The sequence below is a fragment of the Pogona vitticeps genome, chromosome 7 (assembly GCF_051106095.1).
Source record: "Pogona vitticeps strain Pit_001003342236 chromosome 7, PviZW2.1, whole genome shotgun sequence".
In the NCBI taxonomy this organism is placed as follows: domain Eukaryota; kingdom Metazoa; phylum Chordata; class Lepidosauria; order Squamata; family Agamidae; genus Pogona; species Pogona vitticeps.
The window spans coordinates 11173559-11198074 of record NC_135789.1 but is presented as its reverse complement, the minus strand read 5'-3'; the positions used below and the strand labels follow the sequence as shown (position 1 = coordinate 11198074).

Below are 24516 nucleotides of genomic sequence, written 5' to 3'. Positions count from 1 at the left end.
TTACAGCTGGGCAGTGGAACATCAGCCAATGCGGGGACGGAAGGTGGTACAGAAGGGGGAGGAGCTGGAATATATAAAGAGGTGTGTGATGTAAGGAGAGATGTTGTGAGAGTTAGTGATGAGTGTGTCTCTGGGCCTGTGAGCCCAATAGTCAGTGAGGGAAGAGTCTGTGTGTGGCAGTGAGTGAGAGACCTTGATTAACATTTTGTGATTTACTTACTTTATTTTGTTAAACCAATAAACCACGTTTTTGTTTTGAAACAACATTTTTTTAAAATATTGGATAAAATTGGTGGCAGCAACTGAAGAAGAAGAGTGAGCACTCCTGGAGGCCTGAGTGGGGAGAGCCTTCAGCGTGCCCGCTACAGCCGGGCTCCCACCTCTTTGAGCATCTTCAATAACTGGACTTCGTACTGTAGGCGCCGGAGACGGACGTCCCGCTGCTCCACTTCGGAGATTAATGTCTCCTTGGCCCGCTGGAGTTTGGCCCTGTGCCGCAGCTTCCTCTCGTGGTTCTTTCTAAGATGGCAGAAGGCTTTCAGAAAAGGCTCAGGACCGAACCTCCCGCCAAACCGACCGTCGGGCGCACAGAGGCAGCCACGTTTATTAAAACATGCAGATGGTATTTACTCTTCAGGGGAATGAGTCTATTCCTTTAATGGTTCAAATGCTTCAGTTAATTATTTCAGAACTTGGGGGGAGGATTTTGGTCCTCCCGAGAGAGGACCTCCCTCCTTCTCCATCCTCATGGGTGTCACCAAGGTTGTCTAGCCACCCCCCGGCCCAGCCCAGACCGCTGGGCTTCCCAGCTGTTTCGGACGGAAGCCCTTCCTTGTCTAGCCCAGCCTCACCTGACCAAGATGTCCACCTCCTTCAGGATCTGCAGGTGCTCCTCATGGAGGGTGTCCTTGTCCTTCTGCAAAGCCAAAACCTGCTTTGAGAGTGTCTGGTTGTATTTCAAGCAGTAGAGATGCTGTGGGAAAAGATGTGGGAGGCTTAGGGCAATCGCTTTGGATGGAGCAGAGCTATTTTGGCTGATCCAGGGAAGGAGGAGACGGGAAGAAGAGACCAACTACAGGCAGCCCCTTCGACTCCCTGGGAAATCCAGAGGGTTCAGCAAAGAGATCTTAATCGGCACTCCTTGTTATCTCTGCCGCAAGGTGGACATCTGGGTGGATACTGTGACCCAGACTCCTTCCTGTGCCCCCCCCCCCCCAGCCCTTCAGCATGGGATAGACCATCTTTTCCTGACCCTAGCTGCCCAACCCTACCCAAGGATTTTCCATCTTCTGGCCGATCAGCAAGGTCTCTCCTAATCTCCCCCCCCCCCAATTCCCTGGGCCCTCTGCTTCACCACAGAATCCTGGCATCCTGGAGTCGGGAGGGGCCTCGAAGGCCATCGGGTCCAACCCCTGCTCAAGGCAAGGAATCCAAACCCAAGGATACCCGCCCGGGGGTGTGTGTGTCTAAACGCCTCTTGAAGGCCTCTCCAGGTTTGGAGCACTGCTCATCCCCTCCCGAGGTCATGGGTCCTGTTGTCATACTGCTCTATCAGTGAGGAGGTTTTTTTCCCTGATCTTCAGCCTAAATCTGGCTTCCTGTCACTGGAGCCCACGATGACACGTCCTGCGCAATATCAGTCCAGTATTGTTGTGGTTCTAGGCCGTCAAGTCAGGACCGACTTAGGGCGACCCTAACAGGGCTTCGAAATGTCAGGGAGACCTTTAAGGGGTACATCGTTTTAAGCAGTTCCACATCCCCAGTGACTTTCCTTGGCCGAGTGGGGATTCGAACCCTAGTGTCTCCAGGAACCTAGTCCTTCACTCTAACCACTACACCACGCTACGTCTCGTCTATAACAGGGGGCCACTTCCCATTTTATTTTTTACTTCTTGGGATAAAGAGAGCCTTTTGTTTCTGTTCTGAAGGAAGTTGAGTTCTCTGACCAAACAAACGACAGGGGATTTTGAGGGAAGGCCCACTGGCCGGGCAACCGCAAGGAACCAGGCCATGCAGGTCATCCCTAGGAGGAGGACGGAGAAGTCGAACCCCCTGCCTCAGGCGGCAGGGCAGGGAGGGGGGCGCCTAACGCCCGGCCACCAGCTTCTTGACCAGGTCACAACCGTGAGACACAGGCTGCTTCCGGGGGTCTGGCCCACCTCATTGGAGAGCGTCCTCTTGTCTTCCTCCAAGACGCGCAGCCGGGCCTCCAGCTCCTGCAACTGGACTTGGCCCTCCGCGCAGGTCCTCGTGAGCTGCATCTCCTTCTCCCGGGCAAACTTGAGCTCCTGGTGAAGCTCTTCTGCCCGCTGTTCTAGGAACTTCCTGGTGAGAAAGGCCATGCCCGTGAGGAAAAAAAAGGAGAAAGAAGGCGCCTGCCTCCCGCCCAGCTCACAAAGGGCGCATGGGAGAAGCTGATGGGCGGCTGGAATATTTCCCCCCACATACACATGCACAGAGAGAGAGTTTTGGATGGGTACTTAATGGCACTGAGGTGGCGGTGGGGAAGGTTTCCCAAACCTAAAAGAAAAATCTCAGCACTCCACGCCATGAACAGGGAGCAAGTAAGACAGGGCAATGGTTAGCAAGGAGAGGGCCTTGCAGCGTTGGCTCCATGCTGCGGGGCTAAAACCTGACACCTACACACTGCATCTGGGATGCAGCCAACAGCCTTTTGGGGGACAAAGCGGAGAGTTCCCTGGGAAGAAAGGGGGGAGAGGCGTCTGTGCGAATCCCAGCACCGGGGCGAGGGGGCCTGAGCCACGCACAGAAGCGGAAGAACCTCTGTCTTCACGGTCACATTCATGTTGTCGATGCTTGGGGAGTGCCAAGCGAGCCTGCCTTTCTGGGGGCCTCCCCTGAATGTGTGGGGGCACCCCGGTTGGATAGGGGAGGAGAGGGCAAGCTCATGAGCCCAGGCCATAGTCCATGATGGTGGTCCAGGGGAGGAACATTCCTCCACGGGCCATTGTGCACAGCGTCTTCAACCTCACATTTGGGGGGGTGCTGTATTCTCCGGTTGCCCAAAAGTCTTTCCTCCTAGCCACAGACATGCTGGAAGATAAAAGGACTGACCCACGCCACGTGAATCTGTGGGTGGTGCCAGACCGAGCGATGGCCGAAGGCTCTTGACCCCTTCTTGCCTTTTCGTAGCGACTCCTGGCCGATCAACCTTTGAGACACTCAGTTTCTCCTCCCACCTTATTCTTGCAAATCGGCAGAACCACAGACGGTGACAGAGCCACGGAAGCAGCACAAGAGGTTTCTGTACCTACGTTTAGGGCCCCTCCACCCTGCCACCTCCCTGAAATGATTTCCTGAAGCCATTCAATGATCTGCTTTTAATCTGTCACGCCTCTCCAGATCATGATCTATTTAGTTCCCCTAAGCTCAGCACTCGCCAGCAGCACGCGGGTAAGGAAAAAAATACATGTAAAATAGCCAAGCTTTGTTTTCTCCACTTTGTGGAAGGGAAGGCCGAACTGTAGCGAATTATCCACCTTTTCTGATGTTCCTCCTGAAACTGCTGCTGGGTCCTGGTCTGTTTTACTTCGGCCTCCTTCACTTCTTCCTCCAGCTGCTTCTTCCCCAAGAGATGCTTCTGTTGGGAGTCCTTCAGCTTCTGCTGCAGCTCCGCAATCTGGAAAGGAGAGAGAGAGAGAGAGAGAGAGAGATTATGGAACAGGACAGCAGGAACGTTCATATGAAGTTTCATGATTCCCACAGAGGAGCAGGTGGACGGGGCGCTTCTCTTAGAGATGGAAAAGGAAAGCCGCCGAGTGGGTCCTGCATGGATGTGAGACGGCTCTCTCTACCTTGTGCTGGTTTGAGGGCTTCCACTCCCATCCTTTGGCCATAATTTTCAGGGAAGGCCCACTGGCTGGGCGACCACAAGGGACCAGGCCGTGCAGTTCAGCCTGAGGAGGAGGACGGAGACGTCGAAGCCACTGCCTCAGGCGGCAGGGCAGGGAGGGGGGCGGCTAACGCCCGGCCACCAGCTTCTTGACCAGGTCACTCCCGTGAGACACGGGCTGCTCCCAGGGGTCTGGCCCACCTCGTTGGAGAGTGTCCTCTTCTCTTCCTCCAAGACGCGCAGCCGGGCCTCCAGCTCCTGCGACTGGACCTGGTCCTCAGCGCAGGTCCTTGTGAGCTGTGTCTCCTTCTCCCGGGCGAACTTGAGCTCCTGGTGAAGTTCTTCTGCCCGCTGTTCCAGGACGTTCCTGGTGAGAAAGGCCATGCCCGTGAGGAAAAAAAAGGAGAAGGAAGGCGCCCGCCTCCCGCTAAGCCCACAAACGGTGCATGGCAGAAGCTTACGGGCAGCTGGAATAGTTCCCCCTCACACACACACACAGAAACACACACACACACAGACACACATGCACACAGACACACACACAGAGTTTTGGATGGGTACTAAATGGCACTGAGGTGGCAGTTGGGAAGCTTTCCCAAACCTAAAAGAAAAATCTCAGCACTCTCCGCCATGAACAGGGAGCAAGAAAGACAAGGCAACGGTTAGCAACGAGGGGGCCTTGCAGAGTTGGCTCCTTGCTGCGGGGCTAAAACCTGACACCAACACACTGCATCTGGGATACAGCCAACAGCCTTTTGGGGGGACAAAGTGGGGAGTTCATTGGGAAGAAAGAGGGGGAGAGGCGTCGTCTCTGTGAATCCCAGCATCAGGGCGAGGGGGCCTGAGCCACGCACAGAAGGGGAAGAAGCTCATGGTCGCATTCACGTTGTCGACGCTTGGGGAGCGCCGAGCAAGCCTGCCTTTCTGGGGGCCTGCCCTGAATGTGTGGGTTGCCCCGGTTGGATAGGGGAGGGCAGGGCAAGCTCATGAGCCCAGGCCATACTCCACAATGGTGGTCCAGGGGAGGACCATTCCTGCCATGGGCTGTTTTGCACAGCATTTTCAACCCCACACCACTCCAACACCACATTTGGGGGGAGGGGCTGGCTCTCTCCTCCAGTTGCCCAAAAGTGTTTCCCTTCTAGGCACAGATGTGCTGGAAGAAAAAGGATCGATCCACGCCACGTGAACCTGCAAGCAGTAGCAGAACGAGTCATGGCCGAAGGCTTTTGACCCCTTCTTGCCTTTTCTAAGCGACTCCTGGCCAATCAACCCTGGCGACACTCAGTTTCTCCTCCCACCTTATTCTTGCAAATCGGCAGACCCACAGACAGTGACAGAGCCATGGAAGCAGCACAAGGGGTTTCTGTACCTAAGTTTAGGGGCTCTCTGCCCTGCCGCCTCCCTGAAAGGATTTCCTGAAGCCATTCAATGTTCTGCTTTTTATCTATCAATGTGTCTCCGGATCATGACCTGTTTAGTTCCCTTAAGCTCAGCACTCGGCAGCGGCACGCGGGTAATGAAAAAAAATACAGTGGTGCCTCACTAGATTATGATAATCCGTTCCACTGAAATCACTGTTTAGCGAAATCATTGTCTAGCGAAAAGCATTTCCCCATTGGAATGTATTGAAACCTTTTTAATGCGTTCCAATGGGGAAGAATCGTCGTAGTCTAGCGAAGATTGGCCATAGGAAAGCCGCGTTGCGAACCACCAATCAGCTGTTTAAATCGCTGTCTTGTGAAGCTTAGGTCCCGAAAATACTTGTTTTGCGAGTGCGGAGGGAGCTGCCAAAATCGTCATCTAGCAAAAATCAGTTTGCGAAGCAGGGACCAAACATTGTCCAGCGAAATTCCCCCATAGGAATCACTGTTTTGCGAATCTCTATAGCGATCACAAAAAGTCAATGTCTAGCGAAAAAACTGTCATGCGGGGTAACTGTCTAGCGAGGCACTACTGTACATGTTAAATAGCCAGGCTTTTTCCCCTCCACTTTGGGGAAGGGAAGGGAAGGCCGGGCTGCAGCGAATTACTCCACCTTTTCTGCTGCTCTTCCTGAAACTGCTGCTGGGCCCTGGCCTGTTTCTCTCCGGCCTCCTTCACTTCTTCCTCCAGCTGCTTCTTCCCCAAGAGATGCATCTGATGTTGGGAGTCCTTCAGCTTCTGCTGCAGCTCTGCAATCTGGAAAGGAGAGAGAGAGAGATTATGGAACAGGACAGCAGGAAAGTTCATATGAAGTTTCACGATTCCCACAGAGGAGCAGGTGGACGGGGCGCTTCTCTTACAGATGGCGGCAGGGCAGGGAGGGGGACAGCTAATGTCCAGCCACTAGCTTCTTGACCAGGTCACCCCCATGAGACACGGGCTGCTCCCGGGGGTCTGGCCCACCTCATTGGAGAGCGTCCTCTTGTCTTCCTCCAAGACGCACAGCCGGGCCTCCAGCTCCTGCAACTGGACTTGGCCCTCCGCGCAGGTCCTCGAGAGCTGCGTCTCCTTCTCCTGGGCAAACTTGAGCTCCTGGTGAAGCTCTTCTGCCCGCTGTTCTAGGAACTTGCTGGAGAGAAAGGCCATGTCCGTGAGGAGAAAAAAGGAGAAGGAAGGCGCAAGCCTCCCACCCAGCTCACAAATGGCGCATGGCAGAAGCTGACGGGTGGCTGGAGTACTTCCCCCCCACACACACACACACAGAGTTTTGGATGGGTACTAAATGGCACTGAGGTGGCGGTGGGGAAGCTTTCCGAAACCTAAAAGAAAATTCTCAGCACTCCCCGAACGAGGGGGCCTTGCAGCTTTGGCTCCTTGCTGCGGGGCTAAAACCTGACACCAACACACTGCATCTGGGATACAGCCAACAGCCTTTTGGGGGACGAAGCGGAGAGTTCATTGGGAAGAAAGGCGGGAGAGGCATCATCTGTGCGAATCCCAGCATCGGGGTGATGGGGCCTGAGCCATGCACAGAAGGGGAAGAAGCTCATGGTCGCATTCACGTTGTCGACGCTTGGGGAGCACCAAGCGAGCCTGCCTTTCTGGGGGCCTGCCCTGAATGTGTGGGGGCACCCCGGTTGGATAGGCGAGGGCAGGGCAAGCTCATGAGCCCAGGCCATAGTCCACGATGGTGGTCCAGGGGAGGACCATTCCTGCCATGGGCCATTGTGCACAATGTCTTCAACCCAACACCACTCCAACACCACATGGGGGGGGGGGCTGGCTCTCTTCTCCGGTTGCCAAAAAGTCTTTCCCTCCTAGCCACAGACGTGCTGGAAGATATAAGGACTGACCCACACCACGTGAACCTGAGGGCGGTGGCAGACCGAGCCATGGCTGAAGGCTCTTGACCCCTTCTTGCCTTTTCATAGCGACTTCTGGCCGATCAACCTTTGAGACACTCAGTTTCTCCCCCCACCTTATTCTTGCAATCGGCAAAACCGGAGATGGTGACAGAGCCACAGAAGCAGCACCAGGGGTTTCTCTACCTAAGTTTAGGGGCTCTCCACCCTGCCGCCTCCCTGAAAGGATTTCCTGAAGCCATTCAATGTTCTGCTTTTAATCTGTCACACATCACCGGATCATGGCCTGTTTAGTTCCCCTAAGTTCAGCACTCGCCAGCGGCACGCGGGTAAGGAAAAAAGATAAATCTAAAATGCCCAGGCTTTGTTTTCTCCACTTTGTGGAAGGGAAGGCCAGGCTGGAGCGAATTACTCCACCTTTTCTGATGTTCCTCCTGAAACTGCTGCTGGGTCCTGGTCTGTTTTTCTTCAGCGTCCTTCAGTTCTTCCTCCAGCTGCTTCTTCCCCAAGAGATGCATCTGATGTTGGGAGTCCTTCAGCTTCTGCTGCAGCTCCGCAATCTGGAAAGGAGAGAGAGAGAGAGAGAGAGAGAGATTATGGAACAGGACAGCAGGAACGTTCATATGAAGTTTCATGATTCCCACAGAGGAGCAGGTGGACGGGGCGCTTCTCTTAGAGATGGAAAAGGAAAGCCGCCGAGTGGGTCCTGCATGGATGTGAGACGGCTCTCTCTACCTTGTGCTGGTTTGAGGGCTTCCACTCCCATCCTTTGGCCATAATTTTCAGGGAAGGCCCACTGGCTGGGCGACCACAAGGGACCAGGCCGTGCAGTTCAGCCTGAGGAGGAGGACGGAGACGTCGAAGCCACTGCCTCAGGCGGCAGGGCAGGGAGGGGGGCGGCTAACGCCCGGCCACCAGCTTCTTGACCAGGTCACTCCCGTGAGACACGGGCTGCTCCCAGGGGTCTGGCCCACCTCGTTGGAGAGTGTCCTCTTCTCTTCCTCCAAGACGCGCAGCCGGGCCTCCAGCTCCTGCGACTGGACCTGGTCCTCAGCGCAGGTCCTTGTGAGCTGTGTCTCCTTCTCCCGGGCGAACTTGAGCTCCTGGTGAAGTTCTTCTGCCTGCTGTTCCAGGACGTTCCTGGTGAGAAAGGCCATGCCCGTGAGGAAAAAAAAGGAGAAGGAAGGCGCCCGCCTCCCGCTAAGCCCACAAACGGTGCATGGCAGAAGCTTACGGGCAGCTGGAATAGTTCCCCCTCACACACACACACAGAAACACACACACACACAGACACACATGCACACAGACACACACACAGAGTTTTGGATGGGTACTAAATGGCACTGAGGTGGCAGTTGGGAAGCTTTCCCAAACCTAAAAGAAAAATCTCAGCACTCTCCGCCATGAACAGGGAGCAAGAAAGACAAGGCAACGGTTAGCAACGAGGGGGCCTTGCAGAGTTGGCTCCTTGCTGCGGGGCTAAAACCTGACACCAACACACTGCATCTGGGATACAGCCAACAGCCTTTTGGGGGGACAAAGTGGGGAGTTCATTGGGAAGAAAGAGGGGGAGAGGCGTCGTCTCTGTGAATCCCAGCATCAGGGCGAGGGGGCCTGAGCCACGCACAGAAGGGGAAGAAGCTCATGGTCGCATTCACGTTGTCGACGCTTGGGGAGCGCCGAGCAAGCCTGCCTTTCTGGGGGCCTGCCCTGAATGTGTGGGTTGCCCCGGTTGGATAGGGGAGGGCAGGGCAAGCTCATGAGCCCAGGCCATACTCCACAATGGTGGTCCAGGGGAGGACCATTCCTGCCATGGGCTGTTTTGCACAGCATTTTCAACCCCACACCACTCCAACACCACATTTGGGGGGAGGGGCTGGCTCTCTCCTCCAGTTGCCCAAAAGTGTTTCCCTTCTAGGCACAGATGTGCTGGAAGAAAAAGGATCGATCCACGCCACGTGAACCTGCAAGCAGTAGCAGAACGAGTCATGGCCGAAGGCTTTTGACCCCTTCTTGCCTTTTCTAAGCGACTCCTGGCCAATCAACCCTGGCGACACTCAGTTTCTCCTCCCACCTTATTCTTGCAAATCGGCAGACCCACAGACAGTGACAGAGCCATGGAAGCAGCACAAGGGGTTTCTGTACCTAAGTTTAGGGGCTCTCTGCCCTGCCGCCTCCCTGAAAGGATTTCCTGAAGCCATTCAATGTTCTGCTTTTTATCTATCAATGTGTCTCCGGATCATGACCTGTTTAGTTCCCTTAAGCTCAGCACTCGGCAGCGGCACGCGGGTAATGAAAAAAAATACAGTGGTGCCTCACTAGATTATGATAATCCGTTCCACTGAAATCACTGTTTAGCGAAATCATTGTCTAGCGAAAAGCATTTCCCCATTGGAATGTATTGAAACCTTTTTAATGCGTTCCAATGGGGAAGAATCGTCGTAGTCTAGCGAAGATTGGCCATAGGAAAGCCGCGTTGCGAACCACCAATCAGCTGTTTAAATCGCTGTCTTGTGAAGCTTAGGTCCCGAAAATACTTGTTTTGCGAGTGCGGAGGGAGCTGCCAAAATCGTCATCTAGCAAAAATCAGTTTGCGAAGCAGGGACCAAACATTGTCCAGCGAAATTCCCCCATAGGAATCACTGTTTTGCGAATCTCTATAGCGATCACAAAAAGTCAATGTCTAGCGAAAAAACTGTCATGCGGGGTAACTGTCTAGCGAGGCACTACTGTACATGTTAAATAGCCAGGCTTTTTCCCCTCCACTTTGGGGAAGGGAAGGGAAGGCCGGGCTGCAGCGAATTACTCCACCTTTTCTGCTGCTCTTCCTGAAACTGCTGCTGGGCCCTGGCCTGTTTCTCTCCGGCCTCCTTCACTTCTTCCTCCAGCTGCTTCTTCCCCAAGAGATGCATCTGATGTTGGGAGTCCTTCAGCTTCTGCTGCAGCTCTGCAATCTGGAAAGGAGAGAGAGAGAGATTATGGAACAGGACAGCAGGAAAGTTCATATGAAGTTTCACGATTCCCACAGAGGAGCAGGTGGACGGGGCGCTTCTCTTACAGATGGCGGCAGGGCAGGGAGGGGGACAGCTAATGTCCAGCCACTAGCTTCTTGACCAGGTCACCCCCATGAGACACGGGCTGCTCCCGGGGGTCTGGCCCACCTCATTGGAGAGCGTCCTCTTGTCTTCCTCCAAGACGCACAGCCGGGCCTCCAGCTCCTGCAACTGGACTTGGCCCTCCGCGCAGGTCCTCGAGAGCTGCGTCTCCTTCTCCTGGGCAAACTTGAGCTCCTGGTGAAGCTCTTCTGCCCGCTGTTCTAGGAACTTGCTGGAGAGAAAGGCCATGTCCGTGAGGAGAAAAAAGGAGAAGGAAGGCGCAAGCCTCCCACCCAGCTCACAAATGGCGCATGGCAGAAGCTGACGGGTGGCTGGAGTACTTCCCCCCCCCCACACACACACAGAGTTTTGGATGGGTACTAAATGGCACTGAGGTGGCGGTGGGGAAGCTTTCCGAAACCTAAAAGAAAATTCTCAGCACTCCCCGAACGAGGGGGCCTTGCAGCTTTGGCTCCTTGCTGCGGGGCTAAAACCTGACACCAACACACTGCATCTGGGATACAGCCAACAGCCTTTTGGGGGACGAAGCGGAGAGTTCATTGGGAAGAAAGGCGGGAGAGGCATCATCTGTGCGAATCCCAGCATCGGGGTGATGGGGCCTGAGCCATGCACAGAAGGGGAAGAAGCTCATGGTCGCATTCACGTTGTCGACGCTTGGGGAGCACCAAGCGAGCCTGCCTTTCTGGGGGCCTGCCCTGAATGTGTGGGGGCACCCCGGTTGGATAGGCGAGGGCAGGGCAAGCTCATGAGCCCAGGCCATAGTCCACGATGGTGGTCCAGGGGAGGACCATTCCTGCCATGGGCCATTGTGCACAATGTCTTCAACCCAACACCACTCCAACACCACATGGGGGGGGGGGGGGCTGGCTCTCTTCTCCGGTTGCCAAAAAGTCTTTCCCTCCTAGCCACAGACGTGCTGGAAGATATAAGGACTGACCCACACCACGTGAACCTGAGGGCGGTGGCAGACCGAGCCATGGCTGAAGGCTCTTGACCCCTTCTTGCCTTTTCATAGCGACTTCTGGCCGATCAACCTTTGAGACACTCAGTTTCTCCCCCCACCTTATTCTTGCAATCGGCAAAACCGGAGATGGTGACAGAGCCACAGAAGCAGCACCAGGGGTTTCTCTACCTAAGTTTAGGGGCTCTCCACCCTGCCGCCTCCCTGAAAGGATTTCCTGAAGCCATTCAATGTTCTGCTTTTAATCTGTCACACATCACCGGATCATGGCCTGTTTAGTTCCCCTAAGTTCAGCACTCGCCAGCGGCACGCGGGTAAGGAAAAAAGATAAATCTAAAATGCCCAGGCTTTGTTTTCTCCACTTTGTGGAAGGGAAGGCCGAACTGTAGCGAATTATCCACCTTTTCTGCTGCTCCTCCTGAAACTGCTGCTGGGTCCTGGTCTGTTTTTCTTCAGCGTCCTTCAGTTCTTCCTCCAGCTGCTTCTTCCCCAAGAGATGCATCTGTTGGGAGTCCTTCAGCTTCTGTTGCAGCTCCACAATCTGGAAAGGAGAGAGAGAGAGAGAGAGAGAGAGAGAGAGAGAGAGAGAGATTATGGAACAGGACAGCAGGAAGGTTCATATGAAGTTTCACGATTTCCACAGAGGAGCAGGTGGACGGGGTGCTTCTCTTACAGATGGAAAAGGAAAGCCGCCGTATGGGTCCTGCATGGACGTGAGGGGGCTCTCTCTACCATGTGCTGGTTTGAGGGCTTCCACTCCCATCCTTTGGCCATAATTTTGAGGGAAGGCCCACTGGCCGGGAGACCGCAAGGGACCAGGCCGTGCAGGTCATCCCTAGGAGGGGGACGGAGACTTTGAAGCCGCTGCCTCAGGCGGCAGGACAGAGAGGGGGACGGCTAATGCCCGGCCACCAGCTTCTTGACTAGGTCCCTCCCGTGAGACACGGGCTGCCCCCGGGAGTCTGGCCCACCTCATTGGAGAGCATCCTCTTGTCTTCCTCGAAGACGCGCAGCCGGGCCTCCAGCTCCAGCGACTGGACCTGGCCCTCCGCACAGGTCCTTGTGAGCTGCGTCTCCTTCTCCCGGGCGAACATGAGCTGCTTTTGAAGCACTTCTGCCTGCTGTTCCAGGAACTTCCTGGAGAGAGAAGCTGTGCCCGTGAGGAGAAAAAAACGAGAAGGACGGCGCCCGCCTCCTGCTCAGCTCAAAAACGGCGCATGGGAGAAGCTGACGGGCAGCTGGAATACTTCCCCCTCACACACACACATACACAGACACAGACACGCACATGCACACACACACGCACACGCACACACACACACACACACACACACACACACACACACACACACACACACACACACACACACACACACAAACAGAGTTTTGGATGGGTACTAAATGGCACTGAGGTGGCGGTGGGGAAGGTTTCCCAAACCTAAAAGAAAAATCTCAGCACTCTCCGCCATGATCAGGGAGCAAGTAAGACACAACAACGGTTAGCAACGAGGGGGCCTTGCAGCTTTGGCTCCTTGCTGCGGGGCTAAAACCTGACACCAACACACTGCATCTGGGATACAGCCAACAGCCTTTTGGGGGGACAAAGTGGGGAGTTCACTGGGAAGAAAGGGGGGAGAGGCGTCGTCTGTGCGAATCCCAGCATCGGGGCGAGGGGGCCTGAGCCACGCACAGAAGGGGAAGAAGCTCATGGTCGCATTCATAGTGTCACTGCTTGGGGAGCACCGAGCAAGCTTGCCTTTCTGGGGGCCTGCCCTGAATGTGTGGGAGCACCCCGGTTGGATAGGGGAGGGCAGGGCAAGCTCATGAGCCCAGGCCATACTCCACGATGGTGGTCCAGGGGAGGACCATTCCTGCCATGGGCCGTTTGTGCACAATGTCTTCAACCCAACACCATTCCAACACCACATTGGGGGGGGGGCTGGCTCTCTTCTCCGGTTGCCAAAAAGTCTTTCCCTCCTAGCCACAGACATGCTGGAAGTTAAAAGGACCAACCCATGCCAAGTGAAACTGTGGGTGGTGGCAGACCGAGCGATGGCTGAAGGCTCTTGACCCCTTCTTGCCTTTTCGTAGCGACTTCTGGCCGATCAACCTTTGAGACACTCAGTTTCTCCCCCCACCTTATTCTTGCAATCGGCAGAACCACAGAGGGTGACAGAGCCACGTTTAGGGGCCTCCTCCCTGCCGCCTCCCTGAAAGGATTTCCTGAAGCCATTCAATGATCTGCTTTTAATCTGTCACACGTCTCCGGATCATGACCCGTTTAGTTCCCCTAAGCTCAGCAATCGCCAGCGGCACGCGGGTAAGGAAAAAAGATAAATCTAAAATGCCCAGGCTTTGTTTTCTGCACTTTGTGGAAGGGAAAGCCAGGCTCGAGCGAATTACTCCACCTTTTCTGCTGCTCCTCCTGAAACTGCTGCTGGGTCCTGGTCTGTTTTTCTTCAGCGTCCTTCACTTCTTCCTCCAGCTGCTTCTTCCCCAAGAGATGCTTCTGTTGGGAGTCCTTCAGCTTCTGCTGCAGCTCTGCAATCTGGAAAGGAGAGAGAGAGAGAGAGAGAGAGAGAGATTATGGAACAGGACAGCAGGAAGGTTCATATGAAGTTTCACGATTTCCACAGAGGAGCAGGTGGACGGGGCGCTTCTCTTACAGATGGAAAAGGAAAGCCGCCGTGTGGGTCCTGCATGGATGTGAGACGGCTCTCTCTACCTTGTGCTGGTTTGAGGGCTTCCACTCCCATCCTTTGGCCATAATTTTGAGGGAAGGCCCACTGGCCGGGACACCGCAAAGAACCAGGCCGTGCAGGTCATCCCTAGGAGGGGGACGGAGACTTCGAAGCCACTGCCTCAGGGGGCAGGGCCGGGAGGGGGACGGCTAATGCCCGCCCACCAGCTTCTTGACCAGGTCACTCCCGTGAGACACGGGCTGCTCCCGGGGGTCTGGCCCACCTTGTTGGAGAGCATCCTCTTGTCTTCCTCCAAGACGCGCAGCCGGGCCTCCAGCTCCTGCGACTGGATTTGGCCCTCCGGGCAGGTCCTTGTAAGCTGTGTCTCCTTCTCCCGGGCAAACTTGAGCTCCTGGTGAAGCTCTTCTGCCCGCTGTTCTAGGAACTTCCTGGAGAGAAAGGCCATGCTCGTGAGGAGAAAAAAGGAGAAGGAAGGCGCCCACCTTCCACCCAGCTCACAAAGGGCGCATGGCAGAAGCTGATGGGCAGCTGGAATATTTTCCCCCACATACACACGCACAGAGAGAGAGTTTTAGATGGGTACTAAATGGCACTGAGGTGGCGGTGGGGAAGGTTTCCCAAACCTAAAAGAAAAATCTCAGCACTCTCCGCCATGATCAGGGAGCAAGTAAGACATGGCAACGGTTAGCAAGGAGGGGGCCTTGCAGCGTTGGCTCCTTGCTGCGGGGCTAAAACCTGACACCAACACACTGCATCTGGGATACAGCCAACAGCCTTTTGGGGGGACAAAGCGGGGAGTTCACTGGGAAGAAAGGGGGGAGAGGTGTCGTCTGTGCGAATCCCAGCATTGGGGCGAGGGGGCCTGAGCCACGCACAGAAGGGGAAGAAGCTCATGGTCGCATTCATAGTGTCACTGCTTGAGGAGCGCCGAGCAAGCTTGCCTTTGTGGGGGCCTGCCCTGAATGTGAGGGTTGCCCCGATTGGATAGGGGAGGGCAGGGCAAGCTCATGAGCCCAGGCCATACTCCACGATGGTGGTCCAGGGGAGGACCATTCCTGCCATGGGCCGTTTGTGCACAGCGTCTTCAACCCCACACCACTCCAACACCACACTGGGGGGGGGGCTCGCTCTCTTCTCTGGTTACCCTAAAGTCTTTCCCTCCTAGCCACAGACGTGCTGGAAGACAAAAGGACCGATCCACGCCATGTGAACCTGCAAGCTGTAGCAGAACGAGCGATGGCCGAAGGCTCTTGACCCCTTCTTGCCTTTTCGTAGCGACTCCTGGCCCATCAAACCTGGCGACACTTAGTTTCTCCCCCCACCTTATTGTTGCAAATCGACAGAACCGCAGACGGTGACAGAGCCACGGAAGCAGCACCAGGGGCTTCTGTAACTAAGTTTAGGGCCCCTCCGCCCTGCCACCTCCCTGAAAGGATTTCCTGAAGCCATTCAATGTTCTGCTTTTAATCTGTCACGCATCACCGGATCATGACCCGTTTAGTTCCCCTAAGCTCAGCACTCACCCGCGGCACGCGGGTAAGGAAAAAAATAAATATAACATGCCCAGGCTTTGTTTTCTCCACTTTGTGGAAGGGAAGGAAAGGCCGGGCTGGAGCGAATTACTCCACCTTTTCTGCTGCTCCTCCTGAAACTGCCGCTGGGCCCTGGCCTGTTTCTCTCCGGCCTCCTTCACTTCTTCCTCCAGCTGCTTCTTCCCCAAGAGATACATCTGTTGGGAGTCCTTCAGCTTCTGTTGCAGCTCCACAATCTGGAAAGGAAAGAGAGAGAGAGAGAGAGAGAGATTATGGAACAGGACAGCAGGAAGGTTGATATGAAGTTTCACGATTCCCACAGAGGAGCAGGTGGACAGGGCGCTTCTCTTACAGACGGAGAAGGGAAGCCGCTGTGTGGGTCCTGCATGGACGTGAGGGGGCTCTCTCTACCTTGTGCTGGTTTGAGGGCTTCCACTCCCATCCTTTGGCCATTATTCCCACCAAACGATGGGATCGGAAGTCCTTTCCTTCCGAAAATCTCCTCCCATTCAATGCAAACAATGTGAACCAGCAAAGAGAAACACAATTTAAAGGGCAGCTTGATCCTGGAACTGCAGCAGGGCGTGGTTTGCCAAATAGGCTTAAATAGCTGGCGGCCGAGGGCCAGGGACCTGGGCGGGCTGGCTACTGACCGTCTCCTCGGCTTCGGCCACCCTGGCTTTCTCCTGGGCGAGCTTCTCTCGCAGGCCACTCTGCTGCTGGGCGGCCTGGGCCTGCTTCATCAACTGCAGCTCCAGCTCCTGGGCCTTCTGGTGGCTGAGCTCGGCCTGTGAGGTGAGCAACGAGCAGGCTTGGGAGGCCTCCGAAAGCTTCAGCTGCATTTCCCTCAGCTCCGCTTTGACCTAGAAAGAGGGGATCCCGTTTGCATTTTTGACACAACTATCGGGGGATTCAGGGAGATGTTATTTTAAAAAAGGAAGCAGCAGTTTCACGCTTCCATTCCAGGCTCCTGCAGGCTTTCGAGCATTATTTTATCTGATTTTTACAAACCCTTTTTAGGTGTAATTAGGTCCGCATCGACCCCTCTAAAGGCTAGAAGAAGCTGGAGAGGTGGCTTCAGCCCCCTGTGCCTCCCCTTGACCCACAGAGGTGACTCTGCGGCCTTGCAGAAGATGCAGCCACACAAGTGAAGCCCTGGGGAGAATCTCTGCTTTTATCTCTGATCGAGGACTGGAGACAACGACAGGGATCTCCAGGCAGACTGCGGCCAGCCCAGTCGGGTCGTTCCAAAAGCAGGGGACAAGAGGCGTGGGTCTTCCTAGAAGGAAATCCCAGGGCCTCACAGGGACCACCCAGAAAAGCCTTCTTCAGTGACAGACAGTTTTGTCCCTCCCATTATACACAATGCAGATCGACTGTAACGAGCCATGGATTTTCCTCTTGCAAACACACGGAAGGGAGCAACCGACAGATGGCAAAGGTTTGCCAAGCAGGCTTGAATCAAATGCAGGAGGGCGAAGGTCAGGGTCCCTTTAGGCTGCCTGGCACCGGGGCTCCTGACTCCAATATCAATGAGGGAGCAGGGGCGCATGCACAGAAATCTGCTCCGAGGTTCAATCTGAATAAGGTGCTGAACCTCCTTGGGGGCATCAGAGCCAACACCTTGGCCAGTGCCTGCAAAGTTCAGGCTAAAACGAGGAGCAGAGTCACGGTCCCCATGAAGTGGGAGTCTTCGGCCTCGCCTGAGACAGACGCTGACCTGAGCCGGGTCCTGCGTCCACTGGGCTTGGCCAAAGGAGGTGGACGCCAGTGCCTCTCTTGACCCGGCTTCAGGGCTGCCTCCGATTCTGTTCTGTTGCCCGGCTCAGCAACCGACAGAATGAGTCGTCCTTCGAGAAGGGGAGACCCACGGGATGGCAGCTGCAGTCCCACAACATCCCAAGGGCCACGCTGTGCTCCCTGCTGCCCTGCCCCTTCTCCGGGGACTCTTATGGACTGCCCAAGTCACCGATCTCAGCCCCTCCGAGGGCTGTTTTCTAGCCTGCTCCTGACCCAGACGAGGCGACACACCGCTCGCCTGACGAGCCTCAAAACCTTAGACCAGAGAGCTGTAAACCAGCGGTTTACTGGTCCTGCTGATGCTCTAGTTCTCCGTTCCCACAAGCCCTGGCCACAGGAGACACTGGCTGGAGATTCTGGAAACTCAAGTCCAAACAAAGCCGCTGATGGACCAAACACCGAGAGCTGCTTGTGGCCATGGAAGGCGTAACCTGCACCCACGTGAACCTCTCCGCCGACACCAATCCTTTTCCAAGGCTGTTTCTTTTCATTGGGGAGGGGTGTGATTCCACTGCAATATACTACTGCCCCATTTACCCTAGGTTTATGCAGAGCAATTCTAAAATTTCCAGGCTGCACGACATTAGTGTAAGCATGGGGGAAAAACCCACTTTTCCTCCCAGAATCTTGGGTTCTCTGCCCGGGGCGGCCATCCCCTGTGCTAAGGTCATGATGACGTGTTCGAGGTGGGATGGGGTCCCCTTGGGAGATTAGCCGTCCCGCCTGCCATCTGAACGATTCCCCTTCTTTGTTTTAAAGTCTGACTTTAGCGCTGCAGCACATAGCTGCTGGAGTCTTTTTGTTTGCAACCCTGATGCAGTGCTATGCCACTTAGAATTTTTTAAAAAATTAGAAAAAAGTAACATATTTATTTGTTAGTTCGTTTCCGACAACACTGTTCTCCAGACAAGGTGGTGATGGACAGGGACAAAATGCAGGTGGAATCAGAGCAAACCCATGGGCAAATCTCAGTGCTAGCCAAGGGCCTATTTAAGGCAGCGTGGTCTCCTACACCCTTATCAATGTGGTTCAGCTGCGGCTGCCCGCTAAGGATGGAGCTGGTGACAGGAAGAACCCATAACACGAAGAGATACAGATTATTTGGGCAATGACGTTGCCCTCCCAGCTCAGGGGGGGGGGGAGGAAACTGCCATTTCCATGATAGCATTCTAATTTCAGGCAAATACGTTGTTCTTCACCCTAGCTAACTGAAAATCTTGCGCTAATTTAAGCACCATTTTTAATAAGGAGGTCCTACTGTCATTCTTTCCAACCATTCCCCCCCCCCCAAAGCCGTAACACCTCCATTGCTCCAAACTGCAAAGTGTAGCTAGCGCTCCTCGGTTGGCCGTCTTCTCTGTAAAGCAGGATCCCCTACCTTGACGTTCTCCTGTTGGAGCGAGATGTTGTGTTCCCTAAGCTCCAGTTTTTTTTTCCCCTTCGAGCCTCAGCTCCTTCTCATTGGACCAGCACAAATTCTGAACTTGATGGAAATCATGGTGAAGCCACTGAAGTTCCTCCTGCTGCCGAAGGAGCTTCTCTCCTGGGGGGACCTGCGGGCAGGATGGAGAAGATGGGAACTGGGAGGAGAGCCGATGAAAGGGACGCCCTGGAAACGCCAAGAGCTCGAGGTCTAAAATCTTCTGGGGATGAAAATGCCACCGAGTAGTCAATAGATCGATCTATCGATCGATCGATCGATCGATCGATCTATCTATCTATCTATCTATCTATCTATCTATCTATCTATCTATCTATCTATCTGTCTGTCTGTCTGTCTGTCTGTCTGTCTGTCTGTCTGTCCGTCCGTCCGTCCGTCCGTCCGTCCGTCCGTCCGTCCGTCCGTCCGTCCGTCCGTCCGTCCGTCCGTCCGTCCGTCCGTCCCTACATACATACATACATACATACATACATACATACATACATACATACATACATACATACATACATACATACATACATACATACATACATACATACATACAGTCTGACCTGCTGGACGTCACCGTCGGCGCTCCTCATGGGGGCCTGGGCCATGGGGGGCGGATTCTCCCCGAAACCAGCCTCGTGCCTTGACGTTGCCGCCCCTGGGCTGCGGGGGCTGGGTTGATGCCACGTCGTCTGTGCAAATCCCAGCACCGGGGATTCACACCGAGTATTTTCCTCGCACAAGAGGCTCTTTTCTTCCCAGCTTTCCTGGAGTTGATCCTCCTCTTCCTCCACCCTCCTGCTGTTCTCAAGGAACTGAAGACTTGAGGTTAAGAAAGTTGGGTTGGTGGAAGGAGGGGAGAGAGAGAAAAGACACCGTTTATTTCGTGAAAACCAATAATTCCACAAAGCCATTGACAAACTTCAAGAGGAGAAAGAAATTCCTTTTGCGACATGCAAGGTTTCCCACTAGTTAAGGATTTCCTTCTTCTAATAACTGGCTGTCTTTAATGTCTGTTTCTCCACTCAGAGATACCACCCCTGCTTCCTCCAGCCCTGGAGGCCTTCGAGAGACATTTAAACCACCACCGGTCAGATCTTGCTTGGATTTGGATTCCTGCCCTGAGGGGTTGGGCTCCTTAGAGGCCCCTTCCGAGTCCACGATGCTCTGATCCCACCAAATTGATCTTGTGCCACAAGGGCGGTGGGGAACGTGGCAGTGGCAACAAAGCAGAAGGGACCTCTTTCAGAACTAAGGGTCCCTGTTAAAATAAGCATGGCCTAGGAAGTTATTGTCCATATTTTTCTTTCCTTTTTTCTTTTCCTGTTTTTTGTAAATCTTAAACCAGGTTTCTCAGAGAAACAAAGCAACGGTTTCTACACCTGCAACCTGTTTGTGTGTGCAAGCGTCAGTTCCTATTTTTCCCAAGGACAATAATACTTCAGATACCTGCAGAGGTCAGTATAGAACAGGGGGAAAATCTTTCTGTCAAAGATCAGAAAGTTAGCAGGGATACATTAGATTGTTGCATTATTTCAGGAAACAGTTTCTGATTATTTTTCTTCTGTGTTAAACTCAAATGCTTGTTCTTGATAAATATATATATATATATATATATATATATATATGGGTCAGGGGAAACAAGCGACCTGTTTCCCCTTGCATTTCATCTCACCTTTTATCCACAGTCTGGACATTTTCATCGATGGCAGCATCGTCAAAAATATACCCGTCTTCTGCTGTTGGCTTTTCATCCTGCAAGGAAAATTAAAATAAAAACGGGGATAACGCAATTAGGGCAAGCTGGGTCTCAGTGCCGAGGCTACGGTTCAGGGAAGGGCTATGTTTCCCCTGGACAATAAGCAGGGAGATAAAGCTCCGGGTGAGCAACACTGGAGGAGTAAGAGGTTTGGATTTCCTTGTGTACGTAGTGGCTTAAATGCTTGGAAGCCCATCTCCTCCCCACTGCCAATGGGGCCCAGGGCTCCTGTGTCTCTGTGTGCATTCCTCATATATCAAACGGCAGCAGAAAAAAAAGCAGCCACATTAGGAGGGCCTGTAGCTGGCCAGGAGCAACAAAGCAGGCGAGACCAAGGGAACCAGGTGGGTAACAGGTGCAGGATGGATTCGGTTTGCCCATGACTCTGAGCCAAGGATCATCTTCCTCCTTCTCCCACCCCACAGGACTGCTCTAACAACCCCAGCCGTAGCGACTCAGACTTACCCAGTTTAACGGTGGCAAATCCATAGATCTTATTCTGGTCAGGAGTGCCGTGATCTCTTGTGTCAGAGGGGAGCTGGCTCTGGTCCCCCGAAGATCACTCATTTCTAAAGGCAATCGGAAGCTGTTAATTGGGGGCACCCAGAGAGTCACTGGATGAAGTCTGAGCAAAGCACCATCACCAACGTGCCACGGCATACCACCCTCTCTTTTACAGGAACGGGCAGGTTTTGGCACATACTCGCTGGTGGCTTCAGACACTACCAGCTGCGTAACACGAGGTTCTGGGGTTGCCAGTCCCAGATCAGGCACACAGAAAATCACGAATGCGACACATACTTCCTAAAGTGCAACAGATCAGCCACAAAACTCTTCTTACAAAATAGCATCTAGACAACAATTAAAAACAGAAATAAACAACAAAAACTTGTGGCATCTTCAGGACTAACTGTTGTATTTCAAGGAAGGGTTTCGGGGATAATCTTAGAACTCCAGAGCTGGAAGGGACACCCTCTGGATCCTCGAATCTGGCCCCTTTCAAGGAGGCGAAGCGGGGAATTCGAACTCCCAACCTCTGGCTCCACAGCCGGATGCCCTAAACCAGTGAGTGGTTCTTAACCTTTGTTACTCAGGTGTTTTTGAACTGCAACTCCCAGAAACCCCAGCCAGCACAGCTGATGGTCAAGGCTTCTGGGAGTTGCAATCCAAAAACATCTGAGTAAGAAAGGTTAAGAACCAGTGCCCTAAACGACTGAGCTATCCAGGAGCTCTCTTCTCTATCCACTTTTCCAGACAAACTTACAAAAATAAGTGGATGAAGGATGGCAATTTCAGGTGGCCCAGTCTGAGCGAAAACACCCGTGCTGGAGAGAGGTCAAATCCTGATCCTTACTCCAGAATCTAAAATCCTTGGGGACTGATAAAACAGATACAGCGGTATTCCACTGGCTGTGCCTTTATTTTCTCTCATGTGTGGGAATGTTTGGCAAAAGACTGAGGGGAGATATAGAAAGGTTACTTACCTGTAACTCCGGTTCTTCGAGGGGTCCTCTGTCAATCCAAACGTCCCGCCCGTCCTCCCCTCTTTCCGTCACGGCTGTCTCGTCTTTAGAGCAGCAGCGGAATTTGGGGAACTGAGGTAACTGTCAGGGCGGGCGGACCATGAGAATGTTCTAGAATGTTCCGAGGCCTCTGCGCAAGTGCAGACTTAACCCATTAGTGTGTATTCACAGAGGCCACGAAGAAGAAGATGACATTTTTCCAATATTTGAAATACAGAGGAGAAAAGGCAGGATCTGTCCTCGATCAACCGGCCCGGATTCTCCCTCCCTCCTTTTAAACCAAGAGGGAATACCTTTTGTTCCCTGTGTGTGTTCCAAGTTTAGACTGTTGTAATGGCTTTTATATATATATATATATATATATATATATATATATATATATATATATATATATATATATATATATATATATATATATATATATATATATATATATATATATATATATATATATATATATATATATATATATACACACACACAATTTTGAGCAGTTGCAGAAGGGGGAGAGAACGGAGGGAGACTCCGTGTGCCCCACTGAGGTGGTTTCTGCGGCTTTGGCCTGGCCTCCCAGGTGTTGATGGTGCTGGTTGTCATCCTGACCCTCCAAGAGTGGCTGTTGGCCATAAAACAGGGCGCAAACGAAGCTACAAGTGGACTTTTAGCAATATCTGATCGTTCGTCCTTTTTTGGCTCATTTTCTGGACTTGTGCGGAACCTGGAGGGTGGGAACCAGCCGCCTGGCCCTCTGAAGTCATCCGCCCTCGAACAGAACATTACCGCAAGCGAGGGCTCTGAGGCAGCCGCCTGGGGCGGGAAGGGGCGCACTACCTGCCAGCCAGCCAGCCCGGGAGACACCCGGCCTCCTTGGACGGCAAGCGGCGGGAGGAGGGCTCGGAGGCAGGCAGTCGCCCGGGGCGGGAAGGGGCGCGCCGTCCCCCTCCAGCCGCTGCCATCCTGATCCTGGTCCCGGGCGGGCGTCTCCTCCTTTGCAGCACCTCCCGCCGTGACTGCTCTCTGCTTCGGCGCCCCAGAGGTGCATGCGGGGATCGGGGCCAGGCCCTTCGCCCTTCCTTCCCTCCCTCCTCCCGAGGCACCAATCCGGAGCGCCCCCGCTCCCCCCTCCTGCCATCCCCCCATCCCCTATTTATGCAAGAGCTCTGGGGGGGGGGTAGCGTGCGGCACCGATCAGCTGTTTAAAAAGCATTGCTTTGCCATGCTTGGGGAACCGATCATCGCAAAGCGAAATTCCCCAATGGGAACATTTGAAAGCGATCGCAAAAACGATCGCAAAATCTTCATCGCAAAGCGATTTCATCGTTATACGAAGCAATCGCTATGCGAGGCACCACCGTATTTTTCTTCTTGAAACCCACTGGAAAGAAAGCAGGGGATCCTTTGCGGGAGATGCCAGTTGTTCCAAGCCAGTGCTTCCCACTTCGCCCTCCTGCCTCCCTGAAACAATTTCCTGAAGTACGTATGAGCGAAGCTGGCCCTTCTGAAAGCCGGAGGCTACGCCCAGCCTGGGAAGGCTCGATACACGTGGGCACCCCACCTGGTGCGTGCATTGCGCGGACACGTGTCCTTGTTGCACGAAAGCTTCCACTAAAACCGAGCAGTTGGGGAAAGGCCACAGTGTCCTGTTTCGCCCCCTTTTTTTTTTTTTTGCTTTTGTTTTGTTGGAAGGAATGTTTACTCTTTGTTTATCTTTATAAACAAAATGAAAGTGGTTAACTCCAGAAAAGCAGCTGGACCCGACTTAATTCCTGGTCGGGTGGTAAAAGACTGTGCTGATCAGCTAGCCGGGATATGGACTGTAATTTTTAATAGATCCCTGACACTATGCGCAGTTCCCGTCTGTCTCAAGGCTTCCGTCATCGTTCCACTGCCTAAAAAGTTGCCTACAAACAGTCCGAATGACTACAGGCCGGTGGCACTAACTTCAATCTTAATGAAGTGCTTTGAGCAGTTAGTTCGGAAATATATTATCTCCTGCCTTCCTGATCCCTTTGATGAGCTTCAGTTTGCTTATAAAGAAAATAGATCAACCGAGGATGCGATCAATACTGTGCTTTATATGGCTTTATCCCACTTGGAAACACAAGGGAATTATGTAAGAATGCTGTTCGCGGACTTTAGCTCTGCTTTTAACACCATTATACCCCACAGATTAATAGACAAACTTAAAGATCTTGATTTTCCAGATTCTATCTGTCTGTGGATTTTGGATTTTTTAACAAATCGTCCACAAAGGGTTAAACTGAAATGACTACATCTTTACTGACAAGATACTCAGCACTGGCACTCCACAAGGCTGTGTCCTTAGTCCACTACTGTTCTCCATTTATTCATCGGATTGCACCAATAACCATCCCAGTAATAGGATTATCAAATTTGCAGACGATACTACACTAGTAGGACTTATCTCTGGGGATGATGAGTCTGCGTATCGGGACGAGGTATTACAGCTATCCCGCTGGTGCAAAAAAAACAATCTTTTATTTAACATCCAAAAAACCAAGGAATTCATAGTGGACTATAGGAAAAAAAGAGC

The 24516-nt window shown here is 53.3% G+C and overlaps 1 protein-coding gene across 1 annotated transcript; it reads right to left on the bottom strand.

The window, feature by feature from the left end:
* Positions 1-12: 12 nt before the first annotated feature.
* On the bottom strand, positions 13-19288 carry LOC110072697 (uncharacterized). Its single transcript, XM_078379082.1, has 17 exons — positions 19244-19288; positions 16105-16314; positions 15548-15687; positions 14135-14347; positions 13943-14045; positions 13626-13765; positions 12189-12354; positions 11619-11758; positions 10302-10467; positions 9952-10094; positions 6242-6407; positions 5892-6034; positions 4055-4220; positions 3501-3640; positions 2160-2325; positions 852-973; positions 13-519 (listed from the first exon to the last, which is right to left on the bottom strand). Exons 1-17 carry the CDS (start codon positions 19286-19288, stop codon positions 363-365), a joined length of 2526 nt encoding a protein of 841 aa, XP_078235208.1. The 3' UTR covers positions 13-362.
* Between the last annotated feature and the right edge of the window lie 5228 nt (positions 19289-24516).